This window comes from Moschus berezovskii, chromosome 2 (assembly GCF_049115385.1).
Source record: "Moschus berezovskii isolate FMDL1 chromosome 2, NW_MosBer_1.0, whole genome shotgun sequence".
NCBI lineage: Eukaryota > Metazoa > Chordata > Mammalia > Artiodactyla > Moschidae > Moschus > Moschus berezovskii.
The window spans coordinates 129,038,602-129,056,173 of record NC_142461.1 but is presented as its reverse complement, the minus strand read 5'-3'; the positions used below and the strand labels follow the sequence as shown (position 1 = coordinate 129,056,173).

The following is a 17,572-nucleotide window of genomic DNA, read 5'->3' as shown; positions in this document are numbered from 1 at the left end:
TGGGGCCTCTGGGAAGACAATAGCCTTGACTATTTAGACCTTTGTCGGCAGAGTAATGTCTCTGTTTTTCAACACACTATGTTTGTCAAAGCTTTCCTGCTGAGAAGCAATCATCTTCTGATTTCATGGCTGCAGTAACTGTCCACAGTGATTTTAGAGTCCAAGAAGAGGAAATCTGTCACTGCTTCCACTTTTTACCCTGTTTGCCATAAAGTAATGGGGCTGCATGTCATGATCTTAGTTTTTTAATATTTAATTTTGAGTTGACTCTTTCACTTTCTTCCTTCATCCTCATCAAGGGATTCTTTAGTTCCTCCTTGCTTTCTGCCATTAGAGTGGAATCATCTGTGTATCTGAGGTGTTGATGTTTCTCCCGCCTATCTTGATTCCAGTGTGTAACTCATTCAGCCTGGCATTTCTCATGATGTGCTCAGTGTATAAGTTAACAAGCAGGGTGACAACAGACATCCCTGTTGTACTCCTTTCTCAGTCCTGAGCCAATCAGTTGTTTCATACAGGGCTCTCACTGGTTGCTTCTTGGCTTACATACAGGTTTCTCAGGAAATAGGTAAAATGGTCTGGTATTCCCTTCTCTTTAAGAGTTTTCCACAGTTTGTTATGATCCACACAGTCAAAGGCTTTAGTGTAGTCAAAACAGAGGTAGATGTTTTTCTGGAATTCCCTTGCTTTCTCTATGGTTCAGTGAATGTTGGAAATCTGATCTCACAGCTACATAGTTCAGTCTTTGCTCCGATAATCATCCAAACTTGGGTTGCCTTCTCATATAAATGCTGTCTATCTATACAGGCCCACATCAAACTACATTGTTTTCTAGAATTCATCTCTGAATGCTCCAACTTACACTGTTCCCTCTCTTATATGGATTCTTATTTGGATTCATACATACTGTAATATTTAATTACTTAAAGAGAGTTGAGTAGGAACCCTTAGGGCTGAAAGGTACTGGGTCGCATTCATATCTGCACTATATTCCAGGTTAAAAAAAACAAAACAAAACAAAGCCATAGCACATTAGCAAATTCTTAATTCAAGACACTGTTAGACTAGGAAGAATGTAGAGGGCAGGTAACTAGGAATGGGGCATCAGATAGAATGGAAAGGCCTTAGAGAATGAGCACAGTGGAGAGGTAGGGGAGGAAAGGATAAGGAGGAGTGAAGGAAGTTATAGGGTTGAATACTTGCCCAATCAAGTTTTACCAGGGACTTCATTCTTCCCAGAAGCATTACCCTCATCTCATATTGCTATTTTATTTTGCTTTAATTTCGTATACCTGGCATATGAAATCAGATCTTCTTGGTTGTATGAAGATGAACTCATAGTTCTGTGTATGAAGTAAGGTGTTGGCTCAGTAATAAGAATTTTTTCTTCTTTCTGGAAAAGTGCAAGCCATGTATTACATTTGATATGCATTTTTATCATATATTTAGCATATTCTCCCCTCTTAACATACACTATAATTAGAAAAAAGTTTCAGAGATTACTTAAAAATGGATGAAACCTATAGTTCTAATTAGAATGTCTTTTTCCAATACAGTTTTTAGGAAATGGCTAGTGAAAGGTTCTAGACAATAACACTGAAGTTTGAGTGCTGAAGATAAATATAGCACAAAGTTTGATGTATATGGTTTTCCAATTGTGTACTTTGCACTCATCTCACACGCTAGTAAAATCATGCTCAAAATTCTCCAATCCAGACTTCAGAAGTATGTGAACCGTGAAATTCCAGATGTTCAAGCAGGTTTAAGAAAAGGCAGAGGAACCAGAGATCAAATTGCCAACATCCGCTGGATCATGGAGAAAGCAAGAGAGTTCCAGAAAAACATCTATTTCTGCTTCATTGACTATGCCAAAGCCTCTGACTGTGTGGATCACAATAAACTGTGGAACATTCTGAAAGAGATGGGAATACCAGACCACCTGACCTGCCTCTTGAGAAACCTGTATGCAGGTCAGGAAGCAACAGTTAGAACTGGACATGGAACAACAGACTGGTTCCAAATAGGAAAAGGAGTACGTCAAGGTTGTATATTGTCACCCTGCTTATTTAACTTCTATGCAGAGTACATCATGAGGAATGCTGGGCTGGAAGAAGCACAAGCTGGAATCAAGATTGCCAGGAGAAATATCAACAACCTCAGATATGCAGATGACACCACCCTTATGGCAGAAAGTGAAGAGGAACTCAAAAGCCTCTTGATGAAAGTGAAAGAGGAGAGTGAAAATGTTGGCTTGAAGCTCAACATTCAGAAAACAAAGATCATGGCATCTGGTCCCATCACTTCATGGGAAATAGATGGGGAAACAGTGGAAACAGTGTCAGACTTTATTTTTTGGGGCTCCAAAACCACTACAGATGCTGATTGCAGCCAGGAAATTAAAAGACACTTACTCCTTGGAAGGAAAGTTATGACCAACCTAGATAGTATATTGAAAAGTAGAGACATTACTTTGCCAATCCAGGTCTGTCTAGTCAAGGCTATGGTTTTTTCCGTGGTCATGTATGGATGTGAGAGTTAGACTGTGAAGAAAGCTGATCACCGAAGAATTGATGCTTTTGATCTGTGGTGCTGGAGAGGACTCTTGAGAGTCCCTTGTATTGCAAGGAGATCCAACCAGTCCATTCTAAAGGAAATCAATCCTGGGTGTTCATTGGAAGGACTGATGCTAAAGCTGAAACTCCAATATTTTGGCCACCTCATGTGTCGAGTTGACTCACTGGAAAAGAGTCTGATGCTAGGAAGGATTGGGGGTGGGAGGAGAAGGGGACGACAGAGAATGAGATGGCTGGATGGCATCACTGACTCGATGGACATGAGTTTGAGTGAACTCCGGGAGTTGGTGATGGACAGGGAGGCCTGGCGTGCTGTGATTCATGGGGTCGCAAAGAGTCGGACACGACTGAACGACTGAACTGAACTGAACAGGTATTTTATGAAAACTTAGTTCAAAAAGAAGAGAGATATAACTCTGGTCAGTTCAGAAGCTTGTCTACTCAATCATGTGAACCTGTACTCTGATCTCTTTGTTGGGAAGTCATGTGTGATTTTAAGGCCATAACTTTTATAAGAATATATTTAGTGTTGTGTCTATTATAATCTTGAAAAAATAAACTACTATTACTGGGATTACTATTTATAAAATTCATTTTTACTTTTGTTAATTTATAAAAATTCTTTAGTTATCTATGACGTCAGTACTTCTGAATATGAGGCTCAAGAAATCTATTCTGCCGACTGCATCTAGTCATGTAATCACATAGATTCCCAGCAAATAGTTCAGAGTATGTGTTAAGATGATCCCTGGGAAGCTTTTGAACTGAACAGGGTTGTATCTGTTGTTTCTGGTTCATCTCAGCTTTTGTGTTAACCTGAGAATCATGTCAAATGGATAATCAGTAGGATTATCCCACCAGGAAACCCTAAATCATATATACTTTTCAAAAACATACTTTGGTATACATTTTTGAACAGGGACCACCCAAAGAGTTACTGAATTCCAAACCATTATGTTATGTGAGGCACTTGGTACTAGGAATGAAAGTTGTTCTCCATGAATATAGAGGAGTTTATGGGCTGATTGCAAAGGTGATATTTAAAATATTTTGATTAACTTGTTAACTTTGGGCAAGTTGGTTAAGTAACATGTAAAAAAAAAAAAAATGCTATGTAACTTTCCTAAAGGTTGCATAGCTATTACAGATAGAGTTGGGATTCAAACCCAGACAATCTGAAGTTTTGTTTTTTTTAATTACCTCCTACCTTGACCCATCTTCTGGTCCTGCCCTACTTGTTGAAAATGTATTTACCAGTCAAAATATAAAAAGGATGAAATCTTCTAAACTACGTAAATAATTAACTTTCATTTCTCTTAAATAGCTTCCTTTTCTGTCATCCTTGGCATTCTAATTATCCTACGTCTCTTTCCATTATCTGCTTTCCTTCAATTGTGTTCTATGCACGTTGTAAATATTTTTAGAAAAGTTTCTTTCATATTGTAAATTTTTCTTGCATACTGTAAATGTTGCCACACTTAGGAAGAGACTATCTGGAACCATTTTAGTATTATTTTCTACTTGATTAAGGTGCATTCTATGACAGAATCTCTGAAGACCTCTACTCTTTCCACAAACATCTGGTTATTGAGAGTCATGTTTCTCACTCACCTTACTCTGTGACTTTTCCTCCCAAGTAGAATCTGTTTCAGTGAAGATTCCTGAGCAGGGGGACATGTCAAGTTCAGCAACAGTTCTTTTAATTTGTCCCTTCTTAGCTTCTTCTATTACATGATTTGACATTGCTCCAGTATTTTCAACATTTGCATTGGATGTGGGCTGACAGAATTTACTTAGTGAAAAATACTTTTTCAGACTGCGTGTGCTTTGTGTTGGCTTGGGAGAAATGACTTTGCTTTCTACTGGCTTTGTGGAGTCTTTCACTTGATCTTCAATATTTTCTCCTGAGTGTTCTTGTACAATCTCTCTTAAAACAACTTCATCTTCATCAGATGAAGTTAGCTCCTCTTCTCTGGTACTTTCTGAGATTTCCTGTTCAATGTCATGAGCTACTAACCGAAGGATAAGTTCTTTTTTGTTCTGAACATCTTTTAAAAGCTCCACTTTGGTGATATCAGGCTTTCTTACATTCTGAAATGAATTTCTGCAAACAGCCTAGAATTGAAGGTATAATGAATTTCAGAAACAAATGCCTCAATCACTTTTCTTGTGATTCTGTTATAAAGGAGCTATTTCAGTATGATTTCTAGTTTTAATGTAAAATAATATCTTCAGATGCTATGTTTACATTAGCAATATTTTTTAAAAGAAACATGAAAACTCTAAGAAACATTTGGTGGTATGATTTCTTTTACATTCAGGGATTGTATGTAATCTATCATACCATTTTATTAATCTACCATAATTTACTCCAGAGTTTAATGAAGGACTAACACAGGTTCTTCTTCTTCTTTTTTTTTTTGCTTAAACTTTGTATCTTGTTGCATCATGTATACTTTTTTTATTTTTTTACTTTGGAAGCTTGTGAGAGACATGATGATATAGTTTTCTAAAACTGTAGATAGGTTATCAAAGAAAAACTGAAATGTACATATTTTCAATAGAAAAGCAATGTATTATCTGCTCTTGATTTTTAAAAATGATGAATGACCAAGATTATGAAGTTCTCTGACTCTTTAATCTCTTATCATTCCACTCTTGATTCTTTGGATATATTTTCCAAAAGAATCTTCAAAACATAAGTCTTCATTTTTTCCTCACCTCCCTAGGCAAATCTCACCTTTCATTTTCAATGTCTAAAGAAAGACCTAAATGTCTAAAAAAAGACAATTATAATTGAGTAATATAACATCCCCATTTAAATAGCCTTTGATGATACCACAGAACCTCCAAACTGGTCCTAATCCTAGACCTCAACATTCCTTTGGAACACTGCAAGCCAATTTTTAAAATATTGATACCAGAAAAGAGTATTTTCTATGGAAACAAAATATACAGTCTCCTTAAGAACTTAAAACACAATCAATTTTGATTTTCTGTGTTATTGGCTGGGGAGGCAGGGAATGGGGCGGGCAGTGGTTTAGAAAATCCAAAATCATTCCATCTGGCTTTGTTACTATATATAGTTTTAATATGTACATGCCTAGTGTGTTAGGAATTTATGGTATCTCAAAACAGGAAATAAAGCCCTGGGGCACAGCCAACAAATACCTAGATTCTCTGCTCTAATCTACTATTCTTTAGTCTTTTTGTCCCTGTGCAGGAGATTGATAGCATTGATACCCAGACTGTTTCAAGTCATGTCTTATCAGAGTTGTCTAGGTCTGCTTTATTTGTGCTTTATTTTTTAGATGAATTTTCTCCCCCTTAAGAGGAAAATGGCCATTATTTTCATTTAAATATTCTCTTCCTGCTTTCTGTGGTCTATAAATGACTTAATGAAAGAGAATGGGTAACCAAGAGTGAGATTTGTGACAGACAATTCTACATATAATTAAAAACTACTTTTGAGCAATGTTATTCTATGTCTTTTAACACAAATTTTACTCCTAAGGGGTTACATATGTATATGAATGAAGATTACCAAAAAATATGCTAATAAAAATGATGAGAATCCGTGTAAGGAATAACTTTTAGAGCTTGAAAAGACTGTTATCTGGTTCAAAAAAGTTGAGGCAAAGATTAAATTAGTATGTCTTCCCATAATAATCTCAGTACTTTGATGTGAAAACATAAGTGCCAATTAACATATTTAACAGCCCTGATACCTAGTTCAATGGGTTGCAGGACAGTGCTGGAGAAAATTTACTTTAAGTGTCTGCTCTAGGGAGAATAGTTCTATAAAACTTGGCTCATTGTCGAAACATAGATTATACCCTAGGCACACTCAGTCCTCTTATGAAAGAACACGATCAGTACAAGGGGCTCTGATAAAAATGTGTAGATTAGTGTAATTCCATTGGCCAGACCATCCTTTGTCCTCAGTTGTATAGTGTCCTTGTAATAAGGACATCATTTTTGCATTTTAAAGTCTCCATTAGTTTACTATATTTGGGGCCTAAATATGGAAATACAGAGCAGTATTAGGGACTAAAACAAGAGGAAACAGATTCATAAATATGGAAACATTAAAGCAGCTAAATCTAGAAGAAGGATAAGAAGAAACTTAACACTTCTTGAGATTATAGAAGAACCTGAGGAAGACTATTAAAGTGAAATAATAAGAAACTAGTATAAACTAAGAGTTTGTATTCTGATGTGTGTTAACAAATGTTGCTAAAAGTAAAAAGAGTAATATTACTGCTGTAGAGCTTTATATCTGAGAAATCTATTTTAGATAGTTTTATTATTATTTCAGTCAGCACGATTCTGCTGTCAAGGGTGTGTGTGTGTGTGTGTGTGTGTGTGTGTATGTGTTTGTATGAGAGTTGCTCAGTCGTGTCCAACTCTTTGCGACCCCACGGATTATAGCCTGCCAGGCTCCTCTGTCCATAGAATTCTTCAAGCAAGAATATTGGGGTGGGTTGCCATGCCCTTCTCTAGGGGATCTTCCTGACCCAGGGATTGAAATCTGATCTCTTGAATTGCTGGCAGATTCTTTATCTTCTGAGCCACCTGGGAAGGCCAGTCAAGGGTATATCCCTGTATTCTCATTATTATTATTATTATTTTTAAGTTTAAATTGATTGTCTTAGGAAAACTAGCCCGAGACTTTTAGAATGAACCTCAGAGCTGGTATGGCAATTCCCAGGAAATCATCTAACTATACACATAAACTTGTGCTACCAGCTTTCCTATTGGGTTAGACAATAACAACAACAAAAAACACATTCTCATATATCCATCTGAGGAACAGAACAGCCATTTCTCACTTTTTGTTTTGCTATTCTTTTTATACTTACCTCAAAGGGCTTTATATCTAGTCGTCCTGTCTTATTCAGTGAGGTCCGTCTTTCTCTCTTCAACTCTCTCATAGTAAGTGTGCTTGAGGGATAACTTCTTCCACTTATTGATGCTCTTCTCAGTTCTGCTATGCTATGTCCAGTATTCTTTAAACATTCCGTCTGAAGTTTCTCAAGGGGCTGAGTTTTTATAGAAATTACTGCTAAATGTTCTGAGATAATGTTTGGATCTATTTTGAGAGGTTTATTCCCAACATGTGGAACTATTTTAATTGCAGAGTCCTCTACAATTGAATCTTTGGTTGATTCTTTATCTAAGTCAGGAATCATGTTAACAGCATGCTCTTGTGCCTTTTGAACAATTCTGTTAATGTCTAGATCTCCAAAGAAACCAGCATTTGAATTCTTTGGACTAACTGAATCAAAGGGAAAATTTGAAACTTCATTAATAATTAAATTAGCCACTTTTTGAGGGAAAACTCTGTTTGTACTTCTTATATCATGATAAAGATCCTTTTGGGTTCCAGATTGCTGTAGTACATTACTATAAATAGAATCAATAACCTGAGAAACCATTTCTATACTTTCTGGATTTAGAAGGTGTTCTTCAGAATCAGCAGCAACAAGATTAATATTACTCTTTGAAATTTCAGCCGTCACAGATTTTGTCAGTTGAGATGCAATTTTATTTAATTCAGGTTTTGATAAGTTTTTTGTATGTTTGCTTGAATCACTTGGCAACCTTACTATTTTAGCCAAGAACAAGGCCAGTGCTTCCTCTAAAAACGTGGCATCTAACATAGAACCTTTTTTGGATGAAGACTTTTCCTGAGACTTAAATTCATCAACCATTTTGACTACTTTTTCCATAATTTTAACAGCTTCCAGAGCTAATTCTGGACCTGATAATTCTTCCTCTACTTGAGGCTGAAATTTAGATTTGGAGATTTCTTTCACCATTAAAAACCCTATTACATCAGAGAGGACATTACTCTTACCCATTAAATCTTTAAATATAGAAGTGAGCGAGCCAGAGTGTTTTAAAATACTGGTATAAACATAATTAACTACTTTTTCAATAGCTTCATTGTCAGCTAAAGGTGCAGTAGGTATTTCCTTTGATGGTGATACAACTTTAATCTTATTTTTGGAGATAATTTCTTGTACTGAATTTAATATTTTTGATGTTATTTTTTGCATTTCAGTTTCTAGGGATTTGGGTCTTTCCTTATTGACCTTTGGAAACACAGATAAAAGCTTCAATAAAAATTTTAGAGCAATATCTTCTATTATGTTATAAGGCAGTATACGCATCTGTGATGGATGAGGCTGGGGAATGTGAGACGTTTGGATCACATCTTTAAGAATATTTTCAACAACATTGTCAACTTCTGCACACTGATACGGTGTTAGCTCTCCAGAAAAGTAGTTCTGCAACTGATTGCCAGTCACTTCTTGTCGAATTAAGTCAACTATGGTTTCTGAAAGAATTCTACATCCACTGGCTGTACAATTTTGTATACTCTCTTGTGACCCAAATTGTGACAAGAGATTATCATAGAGTGATTGAACCACTAATTGAATAATTTCATCATCACTGGGATATAAGGATTCCACATACTGTATAATCATATCTTCATCTTTGGAGATCTCTGTTGTAACTGTACTTAATAATTTCATTTGAAGGAAATCCAGTTCTGTAAACCAGCTGCCCTCATATGTTTCTGCTTTGGTGTTTGATACTGTTGAGAAAATTTTAGATAAAAGAGTAGAAATCACATTCTCTAAAAATTCATGAGGCAGCATGATGGTATATGGTGATGATGTCTGACATTCTTTGCTGGCTGTTTGAGCCACTTTTTGGACCTTTCTAACAACATCCTTAGTTTCCAGAGGCAAACATGATGAAGCTGGAAACTCATCACACAATATAAAATTAAGCTTATGTTGAAAAATTTCATTTATCACTGCATTAGTTAGTCTTCTTGCCAAATGTCCTCCATTACTCTTAATATTCTTACAAATGGAGTCTTGAGATTTATATTCCTTCAAAATATTGCACACAGAGGCATGGACAACTTTGTTGACCAATGTTTTATCAATTGATGACATTTTATCTAAAAAAAGTATCTCATTTGAAGAGGGTTTTTCAGTCATTATATGCCTCTTATCCACAGTTATTCTCTTAATGTTGCATGGTGCTTCATCTATATTTGATTCTTTATGCGTGGGATATTCCTTAGGAACTAATGACACTTTATCTGCAGGTGGAAAAAACTGATATTCTTTATCTGGCCTAAATACCTTAATTTGAGCATCAGAAAACTCCTTTAACAGTGAATCAATAAGTCTCATAGCTGTGTCATAGAGTTCAGCTTGATTTTCATCATCACATACATTTTGACATCCATCATATGTTGGTGTTTCTGGTGAGGAAGAAAAGACCAATTTGTTAACCATTTCAGTAATAACATCTTCTAAAAATTTAGCAGGGAAAACTCCAGGTTCACATTTTGGTGGGTACTGAGGACTGTCTGGTTTACTAGGTTCCTTTTTAATATCCTTAACTTTCACGCTGTCATTATCTCTTTTTCCCCCTCTCTCCTTCTCCCTCTCTTTTTCTATTTTGCTTGCATTCTCTATTTCTTCTTTCTCTTTGGCAGGGAGATTTTTGTTGGCTGAGAGGGATAAATCCTTTGTTAAAACAGACTGTGCAGAATCCTTGCCAACCTCTTGAGTTACAGGCAATGCTTGAGTTATAGGTGATGCTGTATGACTTGGAAGACTTTGTTGTTTTAAATAATCTGCTGATTCTTGAGAATGGTACATTCCAAAGATATTGTCATAAATATTTTCAGTGACATTTTGGACTAATTCATAATCTGAGTACTGTCCTTCCTTTACGTCTGTTTGAACTGAAGAGTCTTTCCTCTCCTTGTCGTTTGGCTTTTGGGTAACTGCTTCTGAAGGTTTCTCAATTGTGTTCTCTGTATTTCTCACTTTGGCTATCAAAGAAGATAACTGAAGGGGGTTGTCTTCTGTATTTAGTGACCTTTCTCTTGTTTTGTCAACCTTCTTCTCATTGTCTATTTTAAAATCTAGTTGAAAGATTTCCCTTTCATCATCAGTAGCTACTAGAAATTGTGTGTGTACCTCCTTACCTTGCCCCTCCTTATCTGAAGCTGATGTTCTTTTGTCAGTTTCATTATTTTTAAGTGTTCCCTTCAAACATGGCTCCTGTTTGTCTTTAGTTTTCACACTAGTAGTTGGACAAGTAACTTTTGATACATTGCATTTTTGAACTGGAATTCCCATTTTGTTTTTATTCTCTTTATTTGCCACACCTGCAGCTGGCCCTGATAACAGGTTAACTATGTTGCTTTTCATAATACTAGTTATAGAGGTAACCACTGGGTCTTGGATATCACCTGTTTTCATTGATGGCTTCTTATTTTCCAAAGTTTTCTTTTTGCTCATTGCCCCTCTATCTACTTCCAAAGTATCCAACACATTTTTCTGGTCTGAAGTCAGAGACATGTGTTTATACGACTGTTCTGGTAAAGTAAGTTGATTCTCTTTTAAGCATCTGTTTATCTGTGTAGAAGTTTGCTGTGGAAGGTGTTTAACCCTTTGAGTGATGTTATCTGGATTTAGAAATGAAAAGAAAGTAGAAGACCAGTCTCCTGAAAAAAGTGGTTGAATCTTGAAAGCAGAGATTGCCTTCTGGGCTAAAGTAGCAATCATTTCTATAACAATGTTATTTTTACCATTCTTCTGAATATCATTAGATCCATAGGTTCCTATGAACTGATCATACACAAAATCAGATATCTTATCAACTGTCTCTTTATCAATTGGTGGAAAAGAAAACATTTCTTCAGCATTTGGTAGAACTTTAATTTCACTTTTCCTAAATTCTCCTATCAGACAGTTTGCAAATTTTATAGCCAAGCTCACAGCATCTGGCTCTGGTTTTTCTTTTTTCTTAATCTCTTCAGTAATAGTTGGAAGAGAATAAAATTTGCGAACAAGGTCAACAATTACGTCTTCCAAAAATGTTGCTGAATATAGAGAGGGCTGTGTCTTTTTTTTACTAGGTATAGTATGTACAGAGACATGGTCATGATTAGATAAGCTATTGGAAGATGATTCTTCACTATGTAAAAATGGCTGCAGATGATGATCCATGATTTCCTTCATAATGAATCCAGCTATTTTACTGAGGAATGAGCCTCCATTTTTGTTTGCATCTTTCTGGACTTCAGCTTGAAATTCAGATTTTTTCAAAATATTGTTACATATAGAGTTAATCAAATCTTCAATCACTTCTAATTGCACACTTTCTGCATTCTCCTCTGCTGTAGCAAGACGGATCTCATGTTCAAAAATTTCTTTGATGATTTCATCAGTTAGTTTTGATGCTGCATCCACGAACTCATAATCTGAAACCTCTTCCTCTTTTAGTTCACTTTCAGTGTCAGTCAAAGGGAAGATATGCACTAGAAGCTTGTAAATCATGTCTTCTAAAAGAGAATGTGGCAACACAGTAATACATGATGGCAAGGCATGGCTATCTCTTGTGATTACACTGAGTACATTTCTGATGATTTTATCAGCTTGAGGAGAAGAATAGGAAGAAGATATTAATTCTCCTGAAACTAATGACTTTACCTGGTAGTCATAAATTTCTTCCAAAAGGAAATTATATATTTTTCTTCCAAAACAAGCAGTGTCACTTTGCATAGCCCTATATATTTGAATCAGAGATTTATATTCATCTAATATTTTTTCATAAGTAAGGTTGACTATCCTTTGAACCATTTCTTTATATCCTTCTGAAAAATACATATCAGCATCAAAGCTATCTGCAAGAAAAATCTCTGATGTGGTGAACTCCAGAACAATTGATTTTACTAATGTTGTAACAATGCCAGTAACTTTGGCTTTTACTGTATCTGGTTTTTCAGCAGCCAAGACATTGTGTGAGAATGCATAAAGGAGTTTACATAAAAGTTCAGAAATTACTTCTTCCAAAAAGACAGCTGAATTCATGATGAAGGACAACTCTTTTTCTTTAGGATCTAATACTTTCTGTTTATAAGTTTGATCAACTGCAGCTGAAAGGAGAGTTTTATCTCCAGATAAAAAAGACTGAAGATGATGGTTAAATATTTCTTTTATTATAAAACTTGCTATTTTTGAAACAGGTATATTACTTATATCTTTTTTATCTTTTGTAAGAGACTGGTATATACTTGAACAGGAAAGAGCAGCATAAATGGAATCAACCATGGATTGGATATCTTTTTCTGAAATCATACTATGCTTTTCATTCCCATGTTTAATAATACATACTACATGTTTTGAAATTATTGACATGATTTCATTTATCAGTTTTATGACTGTATTACTTAAGTCTGATTGAGAAGTATCTGGGTGTTCTGTACTAGAGGCCAATGGACTGATCTGAGATATAAGCTGAGACACAATTTTTTCCAAATGAGTATGTGATAACATAGTAGTATATATTGTCGAAGCCTGTCTTTGGGATCTTGATTTAGTAATGTCACGGTGAACTTTCTTTATCAAAATATCACTACTAAGTTTGGATTGTGACCCAAATGGAAGCTTTTTTGTAAGATTCGGATGAATTTGGAAATCAGAGGTTTCAGCCAGGATGATTTTAGTTATCTTTGCAGCCAATGTCTTTGTGTCATTTAGAAAATTTTTATCAGGCATTATTTCCATTTCATATTCTTGCACAACTTTGCTAAACACCGTGTCAATAATGTTTTTGACTACATCTCTCTCTACTGGAGGAAAGCATAAATTTTTCTCTGCATTCTCTAAAATGCTAACTTTAGCTTTTGAGAATTCCTCTGTTATGAAATATATGAGTTTTTCAGCTTTATCAAATAGTTCATCTTCTGAATCTCTTACTGATTTTGTTTGTACAATGCCTAACCATCTGTGGAATATTTTGCTTAAAACCCCAGAAATAACATCTTCCAAAAAAGCTGAGGAATAAACACTGGCATAAAACCACTGCCTTCTCTCATCACCCAAATACGTGTATGATGAAGAAGGTAATGACTTTCCATCCACAAATGGCTGAAGATGTTGTTGACAGACATGTTTAATGATAAAACCTGCTATCCTGTCAATAAGACCATCATTACTACTTGTGATTCTTGGCTCAACTGATTCTTGAGACTCAGAGTTTAAAATATTTTTGAATACTGAGTCCACGAGATGGTGGATATCATCTTCTGAATAAAGAAATTTGGTTTCTCCTTCATCTTTTGAGAATCGAATTTCATGTTGGGAAATTTTCCTTCTAATATCACTGATTATATCTGAAGCAATTTCATTGAAATTAGCTTTTGATCTATCTTTTGGAATTTCTCTGTTTGCAACAATGCTATGTGCAGAGGGGAAAATTCTAGATAATAATACTCTGATCATGTCTTCTAAAAATGTGTATGGCAGCAAGGTGTTATATGGAGATAAACTCTGACTTGGTGTGGCAGATCCACTGATGTTACTAAGAATGTCTTGAACAATATTGTCAGTTGTTGAAAGAGAATATGAAGATGACAAATTCCCAGAAAACAGCGGATGAAGAAGGTAATCTGAAATAGCTGCCACAACTAAGTTGGTAATTTTTTCCACAAAAATACTGCTGTCTTCAGCCTCTTTATCGAACTCAGGATCTAATCCATACTGTTTTAAAACATTTCTATAAACTGAGGTGACCAGCTCGTCCACAATATCTGTATCTACAGAGGCATAAGACTGTTCTTTGTCATTATATAGAAGGTGAACTTTAGCTTTGTCAAAATGGTTATTTACTGAGTTTACAATTTTTTGGGTCATGTTTTCCAGCTCAATTTCAGTGTTATGCTTTGGACTGAAAATTTTTGATAAAAGTCTGGCAACAATTTCCCTTACAAATGTCTCAGGGTAAATACCTGGGGCTGATGGCATCTGGGGTCTGTGTGACTCTATGACTTCATTGAGAACTTGTTTAACCATATTCGATATTGCATCTGAAGGAGTCTTTGGACGAGGTAAACCTTCTCCACACAAAAATGGTTGAAGGTGATTTTCAATAATCTCTTGGATAATAAAACTGGCTATTCGGTCAAGCAAAATCGGGCTTCGGCTGAGTATACTTTTCTGTATTGAAATAAGACAGTCATTGGTTTGCATAATATTTCTGTAAACAGAATCCACCATCTTCTGGAGACTTTTTCCTGTACACAGATATTGGTTATCATATATAGTGAACCAAATTTTATGTTTTGAAATGGCTGATATAACCTTATTTATAATACAGGTAGACATTTCATTAAGATCTGAACTCACAAAATTTTTTTCTTCCAAAGAGGAAGCTTTACTGGGTGGAGGAATGAGTTGAGATAAAAGTCTTCTGATGATATCTTCTAAAAATGATTGTGATAACATTGTGCTATAGTCTGTTAAAGACCTAGTTTTGGAAGTAAAGTCTCTCAGGTTATTTTGAAGTTTCTGTAATATAATTTCAGCATTGAGAGGGTAATATGAATTGTGTAAGAGCTTTTCCCTGAAGCAAGATGGGAGTTGGTAGTCCAAAATTTCTAACAATATGCTATTAGTTATTTGTTCTGCTATTGAAGTACTTTCACATGCCAGATTACCACCACAGGTCACTTTTGATTTATATTGCTGTAAAACACCATAATAAACTGAGTCAACAATGCTACTAAGAGTTTCTTTATGGATTGGTGGAAAACACAGCCTTTCTTCAGAATTCCGTAAAACAGTGACCTTTGCCTTATTAAACTCATTCACTACACTGTTGACAAATAATGTATTCATCTCATTGAGCTGGGCATCCATGATGTTTTCATTTCTGCCCAACAGTGAAATAGAGAGATTAAAAAACAGTTCTGAAATTATGTCCTCTAAAAATGTGGCTGAATAAACACCTGTATACATATCTCCTGGATACAGCTTATTATGGATGGCTATTGTATTCATATCCTTTGTTCCCTGTCTTTTAAGAGGTGGCACATTAGCAAAACGTACTGAATATTTCTTGCCAAATGGTGCTTGTATTTTGGAGCTAACTATACTGGGATTATTCAGGGGTCCTGTCAAAGCATGGCCATAATAACTCATGCGTCCTAAAGAGCCTCTACCTTCTTCCAATTCTGTTAATTCTGGCCTTTTTACTTTTATAAAACTAGACTGTATTTCCCTTGTTCCATACTTCAGATGCTTGTTTGCAAAAGGTGGACTTTGGGGGAGTTGTATACCATGACGTAGTTTATCCATCAATGATTTAACCAAGTTGTGGGAAATAATAGTAAGCATAGAGTCTGATGACAATAAATCTGGATCCATTTCTGCCAGATTTTCCAAAATGTCTGACATATAATCCCCTTGAAATTGTTCACAGTCTATTGCTCCATTACAGCAGTCAATTTCTTCATCTACACTTTGAAGTATTTTTAAAAGTTGACATTCTTCTGCTGATACTTCTTCAGAAAGAGGGCAATTATCAAGAAAGACAGAGTTTGTGCATTTTTCTAAAAGTGTTCTGATTAGTTTCTCACATACAACATTGAGAAGGAAAACTGATTTAGGGGAGAGCCCTAAGTTATTTCCAAGTATGTTATTACATTGCCCTTCATATGATGAGAAAAATGTTCTTGCTTTTATTTCAGAATCTATAGCCTCATCTGGCTGTTCATCTGGTAAAAACAAATCTAAAACAATACTGAAAATTCTGTTGACTATTTCTTTGGATTCAGGAGTTTTTAGGCTACCAGCCAGACTATCTAACTTGTGTGCCAAATAATTTAATTTATTTTTTTGAATGATATGATCAATTTGGTGAGTAGCTAATCCCCAGTCTCTGGAACCTTTCTGTCTTTGCATGGTATGTCTTCTGTTGCAAATGGGCACACTATTACTTCTGAGCATGGGAAATGGTCTGTTTCTTCCACTGTTTTCAAGGTGATGATTTAACCCTATTTCTTTGGACAGTACATGAATCACACCTATTAAGAGGTCCTGAAAGAGATCATCAAAGTCAGCAGCACTTACTCCTGGGCTGTAAGTGTATTTTCTTTTTAATGAAAACATTTGCTGGGCAATGTCAGTCTCTATGATGTTACTATTTAAAAGGATTTCAGTGATGGTTTCAGAGATACTTAGAGCAAGTTCTCCAAGAGAAATTGACCTACTCTCAAACACTTGAGAATCAATTGAAACAATAGTGTTAAATGAGGAATTTTGTCTTTCCGATGTTTTCTCTTTTTCTCTAATATCTGTGCTGCTACCAGTAATGCTTGACATTAAATGGCAAATGACAGACTCAGTGAGATGTTCACAAAATTGATAAAGTGAAGAATCACTATATATGCTTCTTAGAGGCGATTTTGATTCATATTTTTTCCTTGACAGTGTGGAAACAACAGACACCTTCTCACTGGAAACTTAAAAAAGAAAACATTACCATTTTAGTATACATTAAGGGACATATGAAAAATTCAGTATTTTGATAATTGTTTATGTGTGAATTTCATCTTTGGAACACCTCACTAAAAAACAAAAAAATCTAGTCAAGAAAAATACTGTGTTTTCTTCAGATACTTATTTCCCACCTGTGGAATCTTAATTTTAGCCATAAAGTTGAGAAAATAACCCTGAAGAATTCAAATATCTAATTCTACTTCTGGTATCTGTTTTGCTTAGATGGTTAAGGTGCCCTAAAGAGCTGGAATTCCTGGGGCAGAGAAATGATTTCCAAGTGTAGTGTAGTGTTATATCTTAACATGTGCACAGTGATCTCTGTGGAATTAGGCAAGACCAGTGGAGAGTGGAGGCTTTAAACTGAACTTTGACAGTTAGACAGGTTTAGATATCTCGAGATGAAGGAAGTAAGGAAAGGGAGCTCCAGATGGAAGGAGCATGAGTGACATCACTGAAGAACCCTGGACATGTCTGGGCATAGAGAAGAGACATGATAGAAAGAAGGGGCTAGTGGTAAAGAATCTGATCTGCCAAGACAGTAGACACAGGTTTGATCCCTGGGTTGGGAAGATCCCCTGGAGAAGGAAATGGCAACCTACCTCAGTAATCTTGCCT

General features: G+C 35.6%; 1 protein-coding gene across 1 annotated transcript in view; it reads right to left on the bottom strand.

Annotated features, from left to right (window-relative positions):
• The window catches only part of FSIP2 (fibrous sheath interacting protein 2), a 149,289-nt gene that overhangs the window by 20,368 nt on the left and 111,349 nt on the right, over positions 1-17,572 (bottom strand). The window contains exons 17-19 of the mRNA XM_055398640.2: positions 7,436-16,920; positions 4,185-4,688; positions 1,293-1,393 (exon numbers count right to left, since the gene is read on the bottom strand). Of these exons, the coding sequence (XP_055254615.2) occupies positions 1,293-1,393; positions 4,185-4,688; positions 7,436-16,920 (10,090 nt within the window). The remainder of the gene's footprint in view (positions 1-1,292; positions 1,394-4,184; positions 4,689-7,435; positions 16,921-17,572) is intronic.